Source organism: Canis aureus, chromosome 22 (assembly GCF_053574225.1).
Source record: "Canis aureus isolate CA01 chromosome 22, VMU_Caureus_v.1.0, whole genome shotgun sequence".
Classification (NCBI taxonomy): Eukaryota; Metazoa; Chordata; class Mammalia; order Carnivora; family Canidae; genus Canis; species Canis aureus.
This window is the reverse complement of record NC_135632.1, coordinates 51,691,086-51,708,574: the sequence shown is the minus strand read 5'-3', so window position 1 is coordinate 51,708,574 and position 17,489 is coordinate 51,691,086. Positions and strand designations below refer to the sequence as shown.

The 17,489-nt window shown below is 45.5% G+C and overlaps 1 protein-coding gene across 7 annotated transcripts in view; it reads right to left on the bottom strand.

Annotated features, from left to right (window-relative positions):
• LOC144294232 (uncharacterized) overlaps positions 1-17,489 on the bottom strand; it is a 398,687-nt gene that overhangs the window by 321,634 nt on the left and 59,564 nt on the right. For 4 of the 7 annotated variants that reach the window (XR_013361695.1, XR_013361694.1, XR_013361693.1 and 1 more), the window contains exons 2-3: positions 16,828-16,886; positions 13,639-13,706 (exon numbers count right to left, since the gene is read on the bottom strand). Coding sequence is in view for 3 of the 7 variants with exons in the window: in XM_077866058.1 (XP_077722184.1) it covers positions 13,639-13,706; positions 16,828-16,886 (127 nt within the window). In the remaining 4 variants the exon portion in view is untranslated. Of the gene's footprint in view, positions 1-13,638; positions 13,707-14,394; positions 14,509-16,827; positions 16,887-17,489 lie in introns of all 7 variants that reach the window. The other 3 variants (XR_013361692.1, XM_077866056.1, XM_077866057.1) reach the window with 1 other exon arrangement.

The following is a 17,489-nucleotide window of genomic DNA, read 5'->3' as shown; positions in this document are numbered from 1 at the left end:
TGGGCTTACACAATGTTACATGTCAATTATATCAATAAAGCGAGAAAAAAATTAAAATTAAAAATACTTAAAAATGTGGGGCACCTGGGTGGTTCAGTCAGTTAAGTGTCCTACTCTTGATTTCGGCTCAGGTTATGATCTCAGGGTCACGAGATCAAGCCCTGTGTAGGGCACACACTCAGCAGGGAGTCTCTCTCCCTCTCCCTCTGTCCCTGCCCCCTCAAATAAATAAATAAACCTTTTTAAAAAAAATACTTAAAATTAAATTACATTAAAAAGCAAAACAAATGAACATAATGCTAATTATACCTTCGATTCTCAAGCCTTTCAGATGTCGATGTTTCTTTTTCTTTTGAGCATTGTTATTCTCTGTTATGCTTGGTACCCAATCTAAAGAAATGGGTGTAAATATGAGCCTTCTCTCTTCTCACTAATGATGTCTTTTACTTATGTGTCCCTGGTGCACACACTGAAGGAACCAACATCTCCATTCATGGTACACTGTGATGCAGTGAGCTTATGATGCAGGCAGGAGGGAGAGCTATGGACCTATTGCCACCCCACTTGAATGGCCAACCCAGCAGCACCCCTGCAAGCACAGGCTGTCAGAAGTCCTAGGCTTCAGGAAATCCAAATCTATAATGCTGCTGCACCCCACCAGGTGTCCAAATGAAAAAGCCTGAGAGGCATTTAGTTTAAAAGGAGCTCCTAGGAAGTTTTGTCATGGGAGGAAATCCCAGTTTAAAAAAAAAAAAAAAAGGAAAGGAAAGGAAAGACGATGTCAGTAACTAGTATCAAGGAGGTCTTGTGAACTTCATTTCCATAGAAAGTTCAAAAGTTACGCCCATCTCTGACCAACAGTGGGAAAGGAAACCAAGGCCTCAGTGGAAGGCCACTGTTTGGTCAAGCACAAAGGAGGTAGGAGCATTGTACGAAAAGATGGTGTAGCAAAGTATGTCACAGTGTCACAAGGGCTCCCTAGGACTTGAAGATGTTTTAACCTGGAATGCAGAAAGGCTTTACTTCATCTTCAAAAAAAATTTTTTTCAGAGCAGTTTTAGGTTCACAGCAAAATTGAGTAGAAGGTATAGACATTTCCCAAATCTCCCCATCCCCACAAATATATAGATTCCCCCATCGTCAACATTACCCAGCAGAACGGTTCATTGTTACAACTGATGAACTTACATTGCAACATCATTATCACCCAAAGCTCATAGTGTACATTAGGGTTCACTCTTGGTGATATACACTCTATGGGTTTGGACAAATGTATAATGACATGTACCAATCATTATTGTATCACACAGAGTAGTTTCACTGCCCTAAGATTCCCCTGCTCTGCCTATACATCCCATTCTTCTCCCTAGCCCTGGCAACCACTGGTCATTTTACTGTCTCCACAATTTTGCCCTTTCTGAAATGTTGCATAGTTGGAATCAGTAAGTATGCCACATTTTCAGACTGGCTTTTTGCACTTAGTAATACACATTTAAGTTTCCTCCACGTCTTTTTGTGGCTTCACAGATCATATCTTTTTAGCATCTAACAGTATTCCATTGTGTGGATGGACCACAGCTTATTTATCCTTTCACTTTCGGAAGGACACCTCAGTTGCTTCCAAGTTTTGGCAATTAAGAAGAAAGCTGCTATAAACATCTGTGGGCAGGCTTTTCTGTAGACAAAAGTTTTCACTTTTGTGAAAGTAGCTGTTATTTTGTATTCCCACCAGCAGTAAATGAGAGTTCTTGTTGCTGCATATAATCACCAGAATTTGGTGTTGTCGATGTTTTGGGTTTGGGCCATTCTAAATGTGTGTCATGGTACCATTACTTTAACTTGCATTCCCCTGCTGACATATGATGTGGAGCATCGTCTCATATGCTATTTGCTGTGTCTATCTTGTTCAGTGAGGTGTATGTTAAGGTCTGGTTCATTTTTTAACTGGATTTTTTGCTTTTCTACTGTTGAGTTTTAAGAGGTCTTTGTATATTTTGGCAACATGTCTTGATCAGTTATGTCTTTTGTAAATATTTTCTGCCAGTCTGTGGCTCATCTTCTCATTCTCTTGACAGCATCTCTCACAGAACGGAAATGTTTAATTTTAATGAAGTCCAGTTTATCAAGTTCCTTTCATTGATCATGCCTTTGGTGTTGTATGTTAAACATCATCATTGGAAGCCTGGGTGGCTCAGTGGTTGAGCGTCTGCCTTTGGCTCAGGGAGTGACCCCAGTCCTGGGATCGAGTCCCACATCAGGCTTCCTGCATGGAGCCTCCTTCTTCCTCTGCCTGTGTCTCTGCCTCTCTCTCTATGTCTCCCATGAATAAATAAATAAATAAAATCTTTTTAAAACATCGTCATCAAATCCAAGGTCATCTAGATTTTCTCCTGTGTTATTTTCAAAGAGTGTTATAGTTTCACACTATAGTTTTACATTTAGGTCTGTGATCCTTTGAGTTATTTTTCAGAAGGATGTAAGGTCGGTATCTAAATTCTTTTTTTACTGTTGTTTTTTTGTTTGTTTCCATTTGTTCCAGCACCATTTGTCAAATACACTATCTTTGCACCATTGTATTTCTTTAATTACATTGTGAAAGATCAGTTAACTATGTGGGTCTGTTTCTGGGTGCTCTATTCTATTCCATTGATCTCTGTTTATTTTCTCACTAATACCACACACCTTGATTACTCTATAGTAAGTGTTGAAGGTGAGTAGTGTCTGGCCTTTAACTTTGTTCTTCTCCCAGAAGGGCTGTCATCTGAGGAAGGGAACCAAAGTTGGCAGAAATGTGAGACAACAGGGTGAAGTGACAACAAAACTCCAGCCAAACCCCAAGTAAGGAGCGCCAAGCAATATGTTTGCCCAAGAATTTCTGATATTCAACCCTCCTGCTCAGATGTGTAACTCACACACCAGCCTGCAAAGTGGGGAAGACAGACTGTGTCATCTTCATTTTACAGCAAAGGAATGGAGACTAGCACAGGGAAACGTGGGCCCAGACTCACACAGCCATAACTGGAAGTCTGGAGCAAGTATTGTGACTCTTCTGCCTCTGGGGATGAGGACCCCTCATCCTTGCCCTGTTCCCAGAACCCGAGTCCCCAGAAGCAAATCTCATCGGTCATGCTGGAAGTCTCCACCTCCCTGCTCCTGCATGATGGGCACCTATAACCTTCCACGTAAATGGCCCTCAGCCTGGCAGCCCTCTGCTGGTCCTGCAGGGCCAGGATGAACATGATGAATGTGTAGCCCATGGCGTCACTCTCAAGGATACCACAAGTGAACACAGCCTCACCTCTGTGATATTCCTGCCCAAGATGGCCCTGGTAGGAAGCAACGTCAGACAAAAATATTCCTAATCTGCAAACTTCAGAAGTGTTGAGGTCATGGGTGTCAGCAGACTGAGGAACTACTCCACACTGAAGGACACATGACAACTAACTGCAACATGTTGATTCTGAACTGGATCCTTTTGCTCTAAAGGACATTACCGGGAAAATGTAAATGGGGCCTGAGGACTAGAAGTTATTAATTAATGTGTCTGTGATAATTCCCTGATTTCTATGATAGTTGCTTTGTGGTTACAGAGGAGAACATCCTTATTTGTAGGAATTCTGAAAAATTAGCGTGCAGAATTACACACTAAGCTATTTGGGAATAATGGATCATGATACAGGCAATTTAATCTTAATTTGGGAGGGAAGGTCTTTCTACTGTTCTTGTAATTTTTAACTTTGAGATTCTTTCAAAATTAAGGTGTTTTGTTGTTGATGGTGTAAATACAGCCAGAGAGAAACCTAACTTTCCCTGGCGGGAATGTGAGTGCCCCTGTGTATCCCAAGACACTGAGGTATTACCGATGGAACCATGAAGAAGCAGGCATCACTCAAAGCATGCATTAAGCATCCATCAGCACACTGAGCATGCTTACTGGGTCTACACCCACCTAAACAGAGGAGGAAATGCATGGGAACTAAGGCCATGAGAGATCTCTCTTGGCTTTGGGAACCTGTTTCCTTTCTGCATCTCTCAGCTGTGAGGCTTCGCAGAGGCCAAATATAGGTGGGCTCTCAGGTGCAAGGAAACACGGCCCCAGAAACAGCACCAGGGAAAAGAGGTGCCTCTTCCCCTCAATTCCAGCAAGAGTCTAGCAACTTCCTGCCGGCTCAATGCTGACTCAATCCCTGTTGCTGGGGGGGTGGGGAGCATCTGATTGGCAGGCTGGGTCACATGCAGGGGGCCAGGGATCAGCCTCACTCAACCGAGTGGGCCAAGCCCTGGACCGTGGGGAACATGCTGGAAGAGCAAGAAGAGCAGGTACGGAGAGGAGGGGCACGATGGCGGAGGAGTAGGGTCCCCAAATCACCTGTCCCAACCAAATTACCTAGATAACCTTCAAATCATCCTGAAAATCTACGAATTCGGCCTCAGATTTAAAGAGAGACCAGCTGGAATGCTACAGGGAGAAGAGTTCGCGCTTCTATCAAGGTAGGAAGACGGGGAAAAAGAAAAAAAGAAGCAAAAGGCCTCCAAGGGGGAGGGGCCCCGCGAGGAGCCGGGCTGAGGCCGGGGCGAGTGTCCCCAGGACAGGAGAGCCCCGTCCCGGAGGAGCAGGAGCTGCACCGACCTTCCCGGGCGGAAAGGGGCTCGCGGGGAGTTGGAGCAGGACCCAGAAGGGCGAGGATGCCCTCGGGCTCCCGGGGACACTAACAGACACCTGCGCCCCGGGAGAGTGCGCCGAGCTCCCTAAGGGCTGCAGCGCGCACGGCGGGACCCGGAGCAGCTCGGGGGGCTCGGGGGCGGCTCCGGGGAGGGGGCTGCGGGGCGGGAGCAGCTCGGGGGGGCTCGGGGGCGGCTACGCGGAGGGGGCTGCGGGGCGGGAGCAGCTCGGGGGGCTCGGGGGCGGCTCCGCGGAGGGGGCTGCGGGGCGGGAGCAGCTCGGAGGGGCTCGGGGGCGGCTCCGCGGAAGGGGCTGCGGGGAGGGAGCGGTGAATCCAACAGCCCAGGCCCCGGGGCACAGGGCGCCGGGACACAGCCCGGGAGCCGGCCTCCCCCGGGACAGGCAGAGGCCCGGAGGGCTCACTTCAGGGAGGACGCTCCTGCCCCGAGCTGAGCAGATCAGCGGCCCCGCCCGGAGCCTCCAGGCCCTGCAGACGGAGAGCTCCGGAGCTACTGCGGGGGCTGACTCCAGGGCTCCAGAGCTGGCCCCGCCACTGCGGTTGTTCCTCCTGCGGCCTCAGGGGGTAAACAACCCCCACTGAGCCCTGCACCAGGCAGGGGAAGAGCAGCTCCCCCAAGTGCTAACACCTGAAAATCAGCACAACAGGCCCCTCCCCCAGAAGATCAGCTAGACTGACAACTTCCAGGAGAAGCCAAGGGACTTAAAGTACACAGAATCAGAAGATACTCCCCTGTGTTTGTTTGTTTGTTTGTTTTTTGCTTTTTTGGTTTTTCTGTTTTTTGCTTTTAGATTTGTTTGCTTCCCCCACCCCTTTTTTCCCTTTCTTTTTGTTTCTTTTTTTCTTCTCTTCTTGTTCTGTTTTTCTTCCTTTTCTCTTTTTTTTTCTTTTTCTCTTCTCTCCTTCTTTCTCTCCTCTACTTTTCTCCTTTTCCCAATACAACTTGTTTTTGGCCACACTGCACTGAGCAAAATGACTAGAAGGAAAACCTCACCTCAAAAGAAAGAATCAGAAACAGTCCTCTCTCCCACAGAGTTACAAAATCTGGATTACAATTCAATGTCAGAAAGCCAATTCAGAAGCACTATTATACAGCTAACGATGGCTCTAGAAAAAAGCATAAAGGACTCAAGAGACTTCATGACCGCAGAATTTAGATCTAATCAGGCAGAAATTAAAAATCAATTGAATGAGATGCAATCCAAACTAGAGGTCCTAACGACGAGGGTTAACGAGGTGGAAGAATGAGTGAGTTACATAGAAGACAAGTTGATGGCAAAGAGGGAAACTGAGGAAAAAAGAGACAAACAATTAAAAGACCATGAAGATAGATTAAGGGAAATAAACGACAGCCTGAGGAAGAAAAACCTACGTTTAATTGGGGTTCCCGAGGGCGCCAAAAGAGACAGAGGGCCAGAATATGTATTTTAACAAATCATAGCTGAAAACTTTCCTAATCTGGGAAGGGAAACAGGCATTCAGATCCAGGAAATAGAGAGATTCCCCCCCCTAAAATCAATAAAACCGTTCAACACCTCGACATTTAATAGTGAAGCTTGCAAATTCCAAAGATAAAGAGAAGATCCTTAAAGCAGCAAGAGACAAGAAATCCCTGACTTTTATGGGGAGGAGTATTAGGGTAACAGCAGACCTCTCCACAGAGACCTGGCAGGCCAGAAAGGGCTGGCAGGATATATTCAGGGTCCTCAATGAGAAGAACATGCAACCAAGAATACTTTATCCAGCAAGGCTCTCACTCAAAATGGAAGGAGAGGTAAAGAACTTCCAAGACAGGCAGGAACTGAAAGAATATGTGACCTCCAAACCAGCTCTGCAAGAAATTTTAAGGGGACTCTTAAAATTCCCCTTTAAGAAGAAGTCCAGTGGAACAATCCACAAAAACAAGGACTGAATAGATATCATGATGACACTAAACTCATATCTGTCAATAGTAACTCTGAACGTGAATGGGCTTAATGACCCCATCAAAAGGCGCAGGGTTTCAGACTGGATAAAAAAGCAGGACCCATCTATTTGCTGTCTACAAGAGACTCATTTTAGACAGAAGGACACCTACAGCCTGAAAATAAAAGGTTGGAGAACCATTTACCATTCGAATGGTCCTCAAAAGAAAGCAGGAGTAGCCATCCTTATATCAATAAACTAAAATTTACCCCGAAGACTGTAGTGAGAGATGAAGAGGGACACTATATCATACTTAAAGGATCTATCCAACAAGAGGACTTAACAATCCTCAATATATATGCCCCGAATGTGGGAGCTGCCAAATGTATAAATCAATTCACAAGCAAAGTTAAGACATACTTAGAGAATAATACACTTATACTTGGTGACTTCAATCTAGTGCTTTCTATACTCGATAGTGTTGTGCCCAATAGTGTTGTGCCCAAGATCGCGAATCCTAGAAACCACCAAGGAGCCGACACCCATGCAAACACATGAGGGTTTATTTACAAGCTCGAGCCTGGGTCCAAGTATACCCAAGGCAGCGGAGCAGGGACTTGGACCCCGAGACTAAGGGGCTTAGCAACTTTATAAGGGCCAGTGGCCAATGGGATACACAGAAAGTTGCAGTCATGCTGGTATGCTGAGCTGGATATCCGGTTAGGGTGTGTCCTGGTCTTTGACTAGGGCGGGGCAGTGATCTAAGTAATAAGCAGGTCAGCACAAGGCGGGTGCAGCCCAAATAGAGTCAGTCCTGCTCTGCTTGTCCAGGTGTAGGGGATTTTGTTAAACTTTCTGGGTCTTCTAAGCACAACATCTCCAAAGAAACAAGAGCTTTAAATGATTCACTGGACCAGATGGATTTCACAGATATCTATGAACTTTACAACCAAACTCAACTGAATACACATTCTTCCCAACTGCACATGGAACTTTCTCCAGAATAGACCACATACTGGGTCACAAATCGGGTCTGAACCGATACCAAAAGATTGGGATCGTCCCCTGCACATTCTCAGACCATAATGCCTTGAAATTAGAACTAAATCACAACAAGAAGTTTGGAAGAACCTCAAACACGTGGAGGTTAAGGACCATCCTGCTAAAAGATGAAAGGGTCAACCAGGAAATTATGTAAGAATTAAAAAGATTCATGGAAACTAATGAGAATGAAGATACAACCGTTCAAAATCTTTGGGATGCAGCAAAAGCAGTCCTGAAGGGGAAATACATCGCAATACAAGCATCCATTCAAAAACTGGAAAGAACTCAAATACAAAAGCTAACCTTACCCATAAAGGAGCTAGAGAAAAAACAGCAAATAGATCCTACAGCCATCAGAAGAAGAGAGTTAATAAAGATTCAAGCAGAACTCAACAAAATTGAGACCAGAAGAACTGTGGAACAGATCAACAGAACCAGGAGTTGGTTCTTTGAAAGAATTAATAAGATACATAAACCATTAGCCAGCCTTATTAAAAAGAAGAGAAAGGAGACTCAAATTAATAAAATCATGAATGAGAAAGGAGAGATCACTACCAACACCAAGGAAATACAAACGATTTTAAAAACATATTATGAACAGCTATACGCCAATAAATTAGGCAATCTAGGAGAAATGGACACATTCCTGGAAAGCCACAAACTACCAAAACTGGAACAGGAAGAAATAGAAAACCTGAACAGGCCAATAACCAGGGAGGAAATTGAAGCAGTCATCAAAAACCTCCCAAGACACAAAAGTCCAGGGCCAGATGGCTTCCCAGGGGAATTCTATCAAATGTTTAAAGAAGAAACCATACCTCTCCTACTAAAGCTGTTTGGAAAGATAGAAAGAGATGAAGTACTTCCAAATTCGTTCTATGCGGTCAGCATCACCTTAATTCCAAAACCAGACAAAGACCCCACCAAAAAGGATAATTACAGACCAATATCCCTGATGAACATGGATGCAAAAATTCTCAACAAGAACTAGCCAATAGAATCCAACAATACATTAAGAAAATTATTCACCATGACCAAGTAGGATTTATCCCCAGGATGCAAGGCTGGTTCAACACTCGTAAAACAATCAATGTGATTCATCATATCAGCAAGAGAAAAACCAAGAACCATATGATCCTCTCATTACATGCAGAGAAAGCATTTGACCGAATACAGCATCCATTCCTGATCAAAACTCTTCAGAGTGCAGGGATAGAGGGAACCTTCCTCGACATCTTAAAAGCCATCTACGGAAAGCCCACAGCAAATACCATTCTCAATGGGGAAGCACTGGGAGCCTTTCCCCTAAGATCAGGAACAAGACAGGGATGTCCACTCTCACCACTGCTATTCAACATAGTACTGGAAGTCCTAGCCTCGATAATCAGACAACAAAAAGACATAAAAGGCATTCAAATTGGCAAAGTAGAAGTCAAACTCTCCCTCTTCGCCGATGACATGATACTCTACATAGAAAATCCAAAAGCCTCCACCCCAAGATTGCTAGAACTCGTACAGCAATTTGGCACTGTGGCAGGATACAAAATCAATGCCCAGAAGTCAGTGGCAATTCTATACACTAACAATGAGCCTGAAGAAAGAGAAATTAAGGAGTCAATCCCATTTGCAATTGCACCCAAAAGCATAAGATACCTAGGCATAAACCTAACCAACGAGGTAAAGGATCTATACCCTTAAAACTATAGAACACTTCTGAAAGAAATTGAGGAAGACACAAAGAGATGGAAAAATATTCCATGCTCGTGGATTGGAAGGATTAATATTGTGAAAATGTCAATGTTACCCAGGGCAACGTACACGTTTAATGCAATCCCTATCAAAATACCATGGACTTTCTTCAGAGAGTTGGAACAAATTATTTTAAGATTTGTGTGGAATCAGAAAAGACCCCGAATAGCCAGGGGAATTTTAAAAAAGAAAACCATATCTGGGGGCATCACAATGCCAGATTTCAGGTTGTACAACAAAGCTGTGGTCATCAAGACAGTGTGGTACTGGCACAAAAACAGACACATAGATCAGTGGAACAGAATAGAGAATCCAGAAGTGGACCCTGAACTTTATGGGCAACTAATATTCGATAAAGGAGGAAAGACTATCCATTGGAAGAAAGACAGTCTCTTCAATAAATGGTGCTGGGAAAATTGGACATCCACATGCAGAAGAATGAAACTAGACCACTCTCTTGCACCATACACAAAGATAAACTCAAAATGGATGAAAGATCTAAAAGTGAGACAAGATTCCATCAAAATCCTAGAGGAGAACACAGGCAACACCCTTTTTGAACTCAGCCACAGTAACTTCTTGCAAGATACATCCACGAAGGCAAGAGAAACAAAAGCAAAAATGAACTATTGGGACTTCATCAAGATAAGAAGCTTTTGCACAGTAAAGGATACAGTCAACAAAACTAAAAGACAACCTACAGAATGGGAGAAGATATTTGCAAATGACATATCAGATAAAGGGCTAGTTTCCAAGATCTATAAAGAACTTATTAAACTCAACACCCAAGAAACAAACAATCCAATCATGAAATGGGCAAAAGACATGAACAGAAATCTCACAGATGAAGACATAGACGTGGCCAACATGCACATGAGAAAATGCTCTGCATCACTTGCCATCAGGGAAATACAAATCAAAACCACAATGAGATACCACCTCACACCAGGGAGAATGGGGAAAATTAACAAGGCAGGAAACCACTAATGTTGGAGAGGATGCGGAGAAAAGGGAACCCTCTTACACTGTTGGTGGGAATGTGAACTGGTGCAGCCACTCTGGAAAACTGTGTGGAGGTTCCTCAAACAGTTAAAAATAGACCTGCCCTAGACCCAGCAATTGCACTGTTGGGGATTTACCCCAAAGATACAGATGCAATGAAACGCCGGGAGACCTGCACCCCGATGTTTCTAGCAGCAATGTCCACAATAGCCAAACTGTGGAAGGAGCCTCGGTGTCCATCGAAAGATGAATGGATAAAGATGTGGTTTATGTATACAATGGAATATTCCTCAGCCATTAGAAACGACAAATACCCACCATCTGCTTCAACATGGAGGGAACTGGAGGGTATTATGCTGAGTGAAGTAAGTCAATTGGAGAAGGACAAACATTATATGTTCTCATTCATTTGGGGAATATAAATAATAGTGAAAGGGAATATAAGGGAAGGGAGAAGAAATGTGTGGGAAATATCAGAAAGGGAGACAGAACATGTAGACTCCTAACTCTGAGAAACGAACTAGGGGTGGTGGAAGGGGAAGAGGGTGGGGGGCGGGGGTGAATGGGTGACGGGCACTGAGGGGGGCACTTGACGGGATGAGCACTGGGTGTTATTCTGTATGTTGGCCAGTTGAACACCAATAAAAAATAAATTTATTATAAAAATAATAAAGTAAAATAAAAAAGTGAAACATAAAAAAAAAAAGAGGAGCAGGTACATGGGAGTTGGGGGTCTTTATGCCTGCCTGGCCCTAGATCACTTCTGTCCCAGACACCCCAGAGCATAAGTGGGGGACATGGGTGAGCTTTCTGCCTTTTGCCACCCTTTCCCCTCCGTCCAAGCTCCCTGCCTTTGTTCATAGTGACCTTTGCTTGGGGCAGAGTTCATGATCGGGAGTTAGCAAGGCCCAAGGACAAGTATAGTTATAGTTTATAAACAAATAATAATTACCTGTGCTGGGCAGATTTTTCTGTTTAGGTTTTGCATAAAGTGTGATATGCCTATAACCCAGCGTGTCCAAGCCACATGGTGATAAGACAGGATTTGCATCTTTTTCTTTGAGTGATCAGCTCCTTTCAGATGGACACAGCATAGAAATGTACCAACTCATGGATATTTGGAAACATCTCCAAAATGTTTAAACAGAGGTCTGTGTAGTGTGTGACCCATCTGTATCAGAACTACCTGGTTGCTTACTAAAAATGCAAATTCTAGACTATTTGATTGACTCAAAATCTCTAGAGTAGAATCCATGAATCTGCTTTTAATAACCTCTCCTTCTGAGTGGCAAGGAACGAGAGGGGCAGGAGTGACAGTCCATGAATAGGAAATTGTGATGAAGGCAGAAATATTCAGAGAAGCTGTGTCTGATCTAATGACATATTAGAAATGCAAACTTTCTTTTCTTTTTTTTTTAAAATATGTTCTCTGCTTTGCTGAGCCAGCAGAGCATCCAGCAATACAAATGCTAGCCAAATTGTGTAGAGAAGGCTGCCCACTACCATCAAGCCAGACACCCGGTACCAGCTGGAACTTGGCCCATATCCCTACATCCATCACCATAGCCGTGGAGGGTGTGATCACAGCACCAGTATCCCTTCATTGGACAAGTATATGAGTTCTTTATCCAGAGCACATTCTTTTCTATAAGCTCTCATCCATTTTAACACTAAGATAAACACAAAGAACACCCACTAAGGTTGGTTCTCTCACCAATTTGACATATCATTTGTTTTATATTCCCCATACAAAACGGAGGAATGTTTGATCTGAAAAGTAAAAAAAAATAGACTTGTGGAGGATCTTTTAATCTCTCTCTTCAGTTCTTGATGTTTGAACTGGGACTGAGTGCACAGGCCGGACTGTAAAGTCTGCTCCAGCTTTGTAGGACCAGCTCACCAGGGTTGCAGGCAGAGCCTAGGTCTGTGCTTCCTTTCTTCAAAGCCTGTGAGATTCCCTGAGTTTGACAGAACCACCGTGGTTGCCAGCCTGTAGGCTGTAAATTCTTTCAGGGAGATTATGGTTCAATAAGTTTTCCAGGAATAACCCATAAACAAAAGAGCAAGGCCTCTCACACACAAATAATGCCATTTTTCAAAAGGATGTCGATAGTGTAGTGACTGATTAATGCAACCTCATTCTAAAGCTTACCTGAATCCAGGGTAGTTTTTGATCACTATTTTCTGGAAATTCAAAATACTACCATGTTATATCTGCGGCATTTTCTTGTTGTTTAAAAAGGTATCTTTGGAAGGCAAAAAATTATAAAGACCAAGAACAGATCAGTGGTTTCCAGGTGAGGCCTGGGGAGAGATTATAGCACAAAGAAATTTGGCAGAGAAGGAACTGATCCGTAGCTCAGTTGTGGTGAGCTGGTTTCATGGCTCTGTGTATCAGTCTTGGAACTGTATACCAGAAAGAATTTTACTTTAATCATATTTACAATACTATTTTGTTGAATTAACACATTTTGATAAATTGAACAAATAATATTTTTAAAAAACAAAACCTCAAACAAAATGCTGGTATAATGAGGGAAAGATGATTTGGACAGGAGCACCTGGGTGGCTTAGTCAGTTAAGCCTCTGACTCTTGATTTCAGCTCCGGTCACGATCTCAGGGTCATGAGATCCAGCCCCATATCCCATTCCAAACTGGGTGGGGAGCCTGCTTGAGATTTTCTCTCTCCCTCTCCCTGTGCCTTTCTCCCACCCCTGCACACACTCGTGCTCATGCACACTCTCTCTCTCAAAAAAAAAAAAAAGATGATTAGGACTGACCTGCCATTTATAAGTAATGGGCTATAAATAACCTAATTAACCCTTCATAATGCTTCAAATCCTTTAAAAAGGGTTGAGGCAGAGACATAAACCTATATACTTAACCTCCTTCATCTTTAGTTTCTGTTCTGTACAGCAGTATCTACCTCTGGAGCAGTTGCAGGCATTAACTAAAAGACAGCTGTGTCACGTAGAGGCTCTGTGCCAGGCCCTTCCCAGCCTCTAGTTCCCCTTCCCCCACCAGAACATCCAGACTCCCTTTTGTGGAATCTGCCCTCCCAATGATCCCTCTCTCTACCCATGAGTTCCAGGGATGGGAACCAATCCTACTGTCTTCACCCTAACTGTCATGGTGGACTCAGTGTGTACATATATAAGCCAGTGACAGACAATGAAAAGGAAGGGCTTAGGAGAGAATGAGACTTTCCACCTTCTTCCATGGGAGCTCAGATAAGACTTCTGTTTCTCTGCTTACCCAAAATGAAGAGTGGTATCCCCAGGAGGTGTTGAAAACCATCTTGGGACCATGAGGGGAAAGGCTGCCTGAAAATTGACAGGGAAATATAGGAGAGAGAAAGTGAGTTCTCATCACATCACGTATGCCCTGGAGCAAGCCTTACCCGAGCCTGGAAATGTACTGTTCCCCTGTGTGGGAATCAAGGTGACTCAGATGTGGTTCCTGTCCTTGAGGGCTTACTAGTATGGAGAAGACCCTCAATCACAAAGTAAGAGATGGAGCAGCAGTGCCCTGAAGGGTCCCAGAATGTTCCTAGAGAATCAGAAGACCACCAGCGAGTAGAAAGTGCTTCTTAACCTTGACCTCAGCCTTAGTGCAAAGAATGTACACATTCAGCAAAGAGAGGGGTAGGAGGAAGTGGCATGGGGCCAGCTTGTTCTTAGGACCAACCTCCTCATTCCCTTCTGTGGGATCAGGATCCAGCATTCACACACGGAAAGAACATCACCTCAACAAGTCCAGATTAGCTATCCCTGAACATGACCATGCTCTCTGATTTGCCTTCTGTGTTCTTTGCGCTCACAGGTGGAAGCCTGGGCCCTGCAGTATCCCCTGAGACCAACCATGGTCTGGCTGGACTTGACCTCTCAGGCCAAGTTTTGCCTGTCCAAGGTCCAGAGCCCCACTGCATCTCTGCCCACAGTTGCTTCAGCTCTTGCCCAGACCAAGTCACCTTCTTCAGACATTTCTCAATAAATGAAGAACCCAAATTACCTTGCAGTCGGCCTGCACGTGTGGTGGCTGAAGGACTGTGATGCAATCTTCTGGGTTCTCTCCCTTCTCCTTCCTCTACTATGGCAAGTAGTGTTTGTGGTACTATAGAGGAAGCTGGTGGCAGGGCAGAAAGTAGACGTGGCTGTGGATACCTCCTGGCTTTTGTTTTCCAAAATCCCAAGTCCATTTTATAAGGAAGAGTTAGGAGGCTCAGGAGATACAGGAACAGGGGCTTCCTGCAGACTAAATGGACCATTCCCTGGCGCTGAAGGAGGGGAGAGGCTGGGACCCCAAGGCAGAGTGGCCTGGGCTCCCCTGCCCCGGGAGAAGGCAGCCCCTGTGTAGCCTGTGCTGGGAGGAGATTCTGTGGAGCTCCGGCCTCCTCAGAATACAGCACGGAGGAACATGAGACTGCAGGGCCCAGCGGAGGCCCCCTGTAGGCAGAGGCCCCTTCTGTGCCTTGGCTTTGCCCAAGTCCTTGAGATGACCCTGAAGAGGCCGTGAGGAGGGGATGGGAATCAGAACTCCTCTTACAAACCAGAATCCATTGGTGGGTTTGAAGCTTCAGTTCACTTATGAGTAATTTAAAAATGCAGTATTTGTCATGGAGTCTTGCTGTAGCCTGAAGTTTTTACCTCTTTGTCCTCTGCCTTTGCGTGTGTCCAACCCTAGCACTGAAAGGCAGCATATTTACGCTGCAGCCACCCTTGTGCCCTGACAGCTGTACTTCTGCTCTGTTCATGGAAGGTGGTCCTTCCAGCGGGTTGTATCCTGACAGGAGCCTGAGCTTCCTTCCCCATCAGAGGTCCCAGTGCCTACCTCTGCTCTCAGCACTAATGGCTGAGAGCAGAGGCCTGCAATTTTGTCTTGTCAGACTCCCTGAAGAAGCAGTTGTGCTTATCGAAGACTATCCCTGGGACAGGGCAGCCAGCTTTCCCAGTGTCCTGAGGCCCCACAGATCCCACAGGGCTTGGCCCTGGATGGGCTGCTCAGGGTCCAACCACATCATGTTTCCATGGTGAAAGGCCACATGTGTGGTGGGAAACTCCTCAGTGCCTCTAAGGAAAAACAATCTCCACCTCTCCATCTAAGGTGATTCTAGAAGTGGCTGTCATTGATGCTGTCTTTCCCTGAAGCACCCCCCAGGCGAGGGCCAGGATGCAAGGTCAAGACCAACTGAACATTCATCCGGATTACGTAGAGCACTCCCGCAGATCCATGTGGCTGTTGTATGCCTCCCATGTGTGGCCTCAGAGGGACACAGACTCAGAGACATGAGGCGACCTCTGCCAGCACCCTGACCTAGGACTGGGGACATTAGGAGCAGCAGGATGGAGAAGCAGCACAGCCAGCCCCAAGAGCAAAGCAGGGCAGCATGCTCAGAGGAGGACATGTCCCCCACAGGCCTCATCCTTCTTCCCATCCTCCCCTGGCAGGTGGGCGTGGGGCACTGGGGTAGATAACACTGACATTAGGAGGAAGCAGTGAGGAATCCATCGGAAGTGAGCCAAAGGGTGGGGGACTGTCCCTGAGACTGGGAACAGAGACCTCCATGCTCATCCTTCAGCCAAGCAGACAGTGCTAAGGGCAGCAGAGCACAGGAGTGAGGTCCTGGGCCATGGGCTGGCCCACGCACACTGTCCCTGATACCTCAGGGAGCTGAATCCCAGGTACCACACAGGCCTGGTGGATTTCAGAGCTCCTCCACCTGTTACCCCATCTACCCTCTGTGAGCCTGGAATTAAGTGAGCACACCTGGCCCGGGTTCAAGCCGGTCCTGCCTGACTCATCTCCCTGTGCGCTCAGCCAGCCTTGCCAGGCAGCCAGGTGCTGTCAGATGAAGCGCTTCTAACTTTACCCAAGTCCCAAACTTGAACCTGGGGACAACTAATAAAAATCACTGGGAAAGTGACACCATAATGTCTCCAACCAGTCAAATCTATCTATGATTACATTTCAACAAAGTCATCCAACCTCAGCCATTCTTTTCCATGTGGATATCTTTCTCCAATAAATAATGCAGCTTATTGATCATTTACTCATGCAGCCCTGAGAAGCAAACTCTGTGACAGAGGCATGCTGACTGCTCCCCACACCCTTCCTGGGGCCCACCAGGCACTGCCTCCACTGACAATCCAGAGAACCTGAGGGTCCCCATGCCTGGCTCCAGTCAGCACCCCTGCAGATCCATAACCCCAGTGTCTAGGCTGCACACCATGCCAGTGAAGTCCCCCACTGGGAGGGAGAACCTGGCCCAGTGCTCCCTGCAGGTCCCAGTGACTCCAGGGAGTACCCAAGCCTGAGAACCCCCATTCAGGCATTCAAGGCATGCACATAGTCAGGCTTTATCCTGTGTACCCCACATTCTCCAATTAAGAATTAGGGCAGCCCCTGGGTGCATGATAAGATCATTAAAGTCATAATTACACTCACCACAAAGCTCAGATGTCATGGTGGCACACAGAAGGACATTGGCTCCTTGAAGTTTATCTCTGCAAGAGACAGAGAGGGTGCATAAGTGAGAGACAGAGAGACCTGAGAGATACAGAATCACAGGGAAATGAGAATTACACAGGCAATCCCACCCCGCCAGCAGACATCTGGAACTTCTAAAGCCAGACTCTGGGGCAGCCCCGGTGGTGCAGCGGTTTGGCGCTGCCTGCAGCCTGGGGTGTGATCCTGGAGACCCGGGACGGAGTCCCACATCAGGCTCCCTGAAGCCTGCTTCTCCCTCTGCCTGTGTCTCTGCCTCTCTCTGTGTGTGTCTATGACTAAATAAATAAAATCTTTAAAAAAAATAAAAATAAAAAATAAAGCCAGACCCTGGAGTGTACACAAAACAAGAAAACCAGAACATTCATGCTGAGGGGTGCATAGCAAATCTAACTTTTTATGTTTAAAATAACGTAAATCCAGTAATATCCAGTTTCTAGTAATTTATCCAGAACTGTATAAACTTCTTAGATGTCTGCTCTCAACTCAAGTTACAAGAAGAAAAACCAACAAACATTCAAAGACACATCTGCACAAAATAAAGAGGATTTTGTCTTCTCTCTTTTCTTAGGAGAATTGCAGTGGGTGGAGCAGCAAAATTG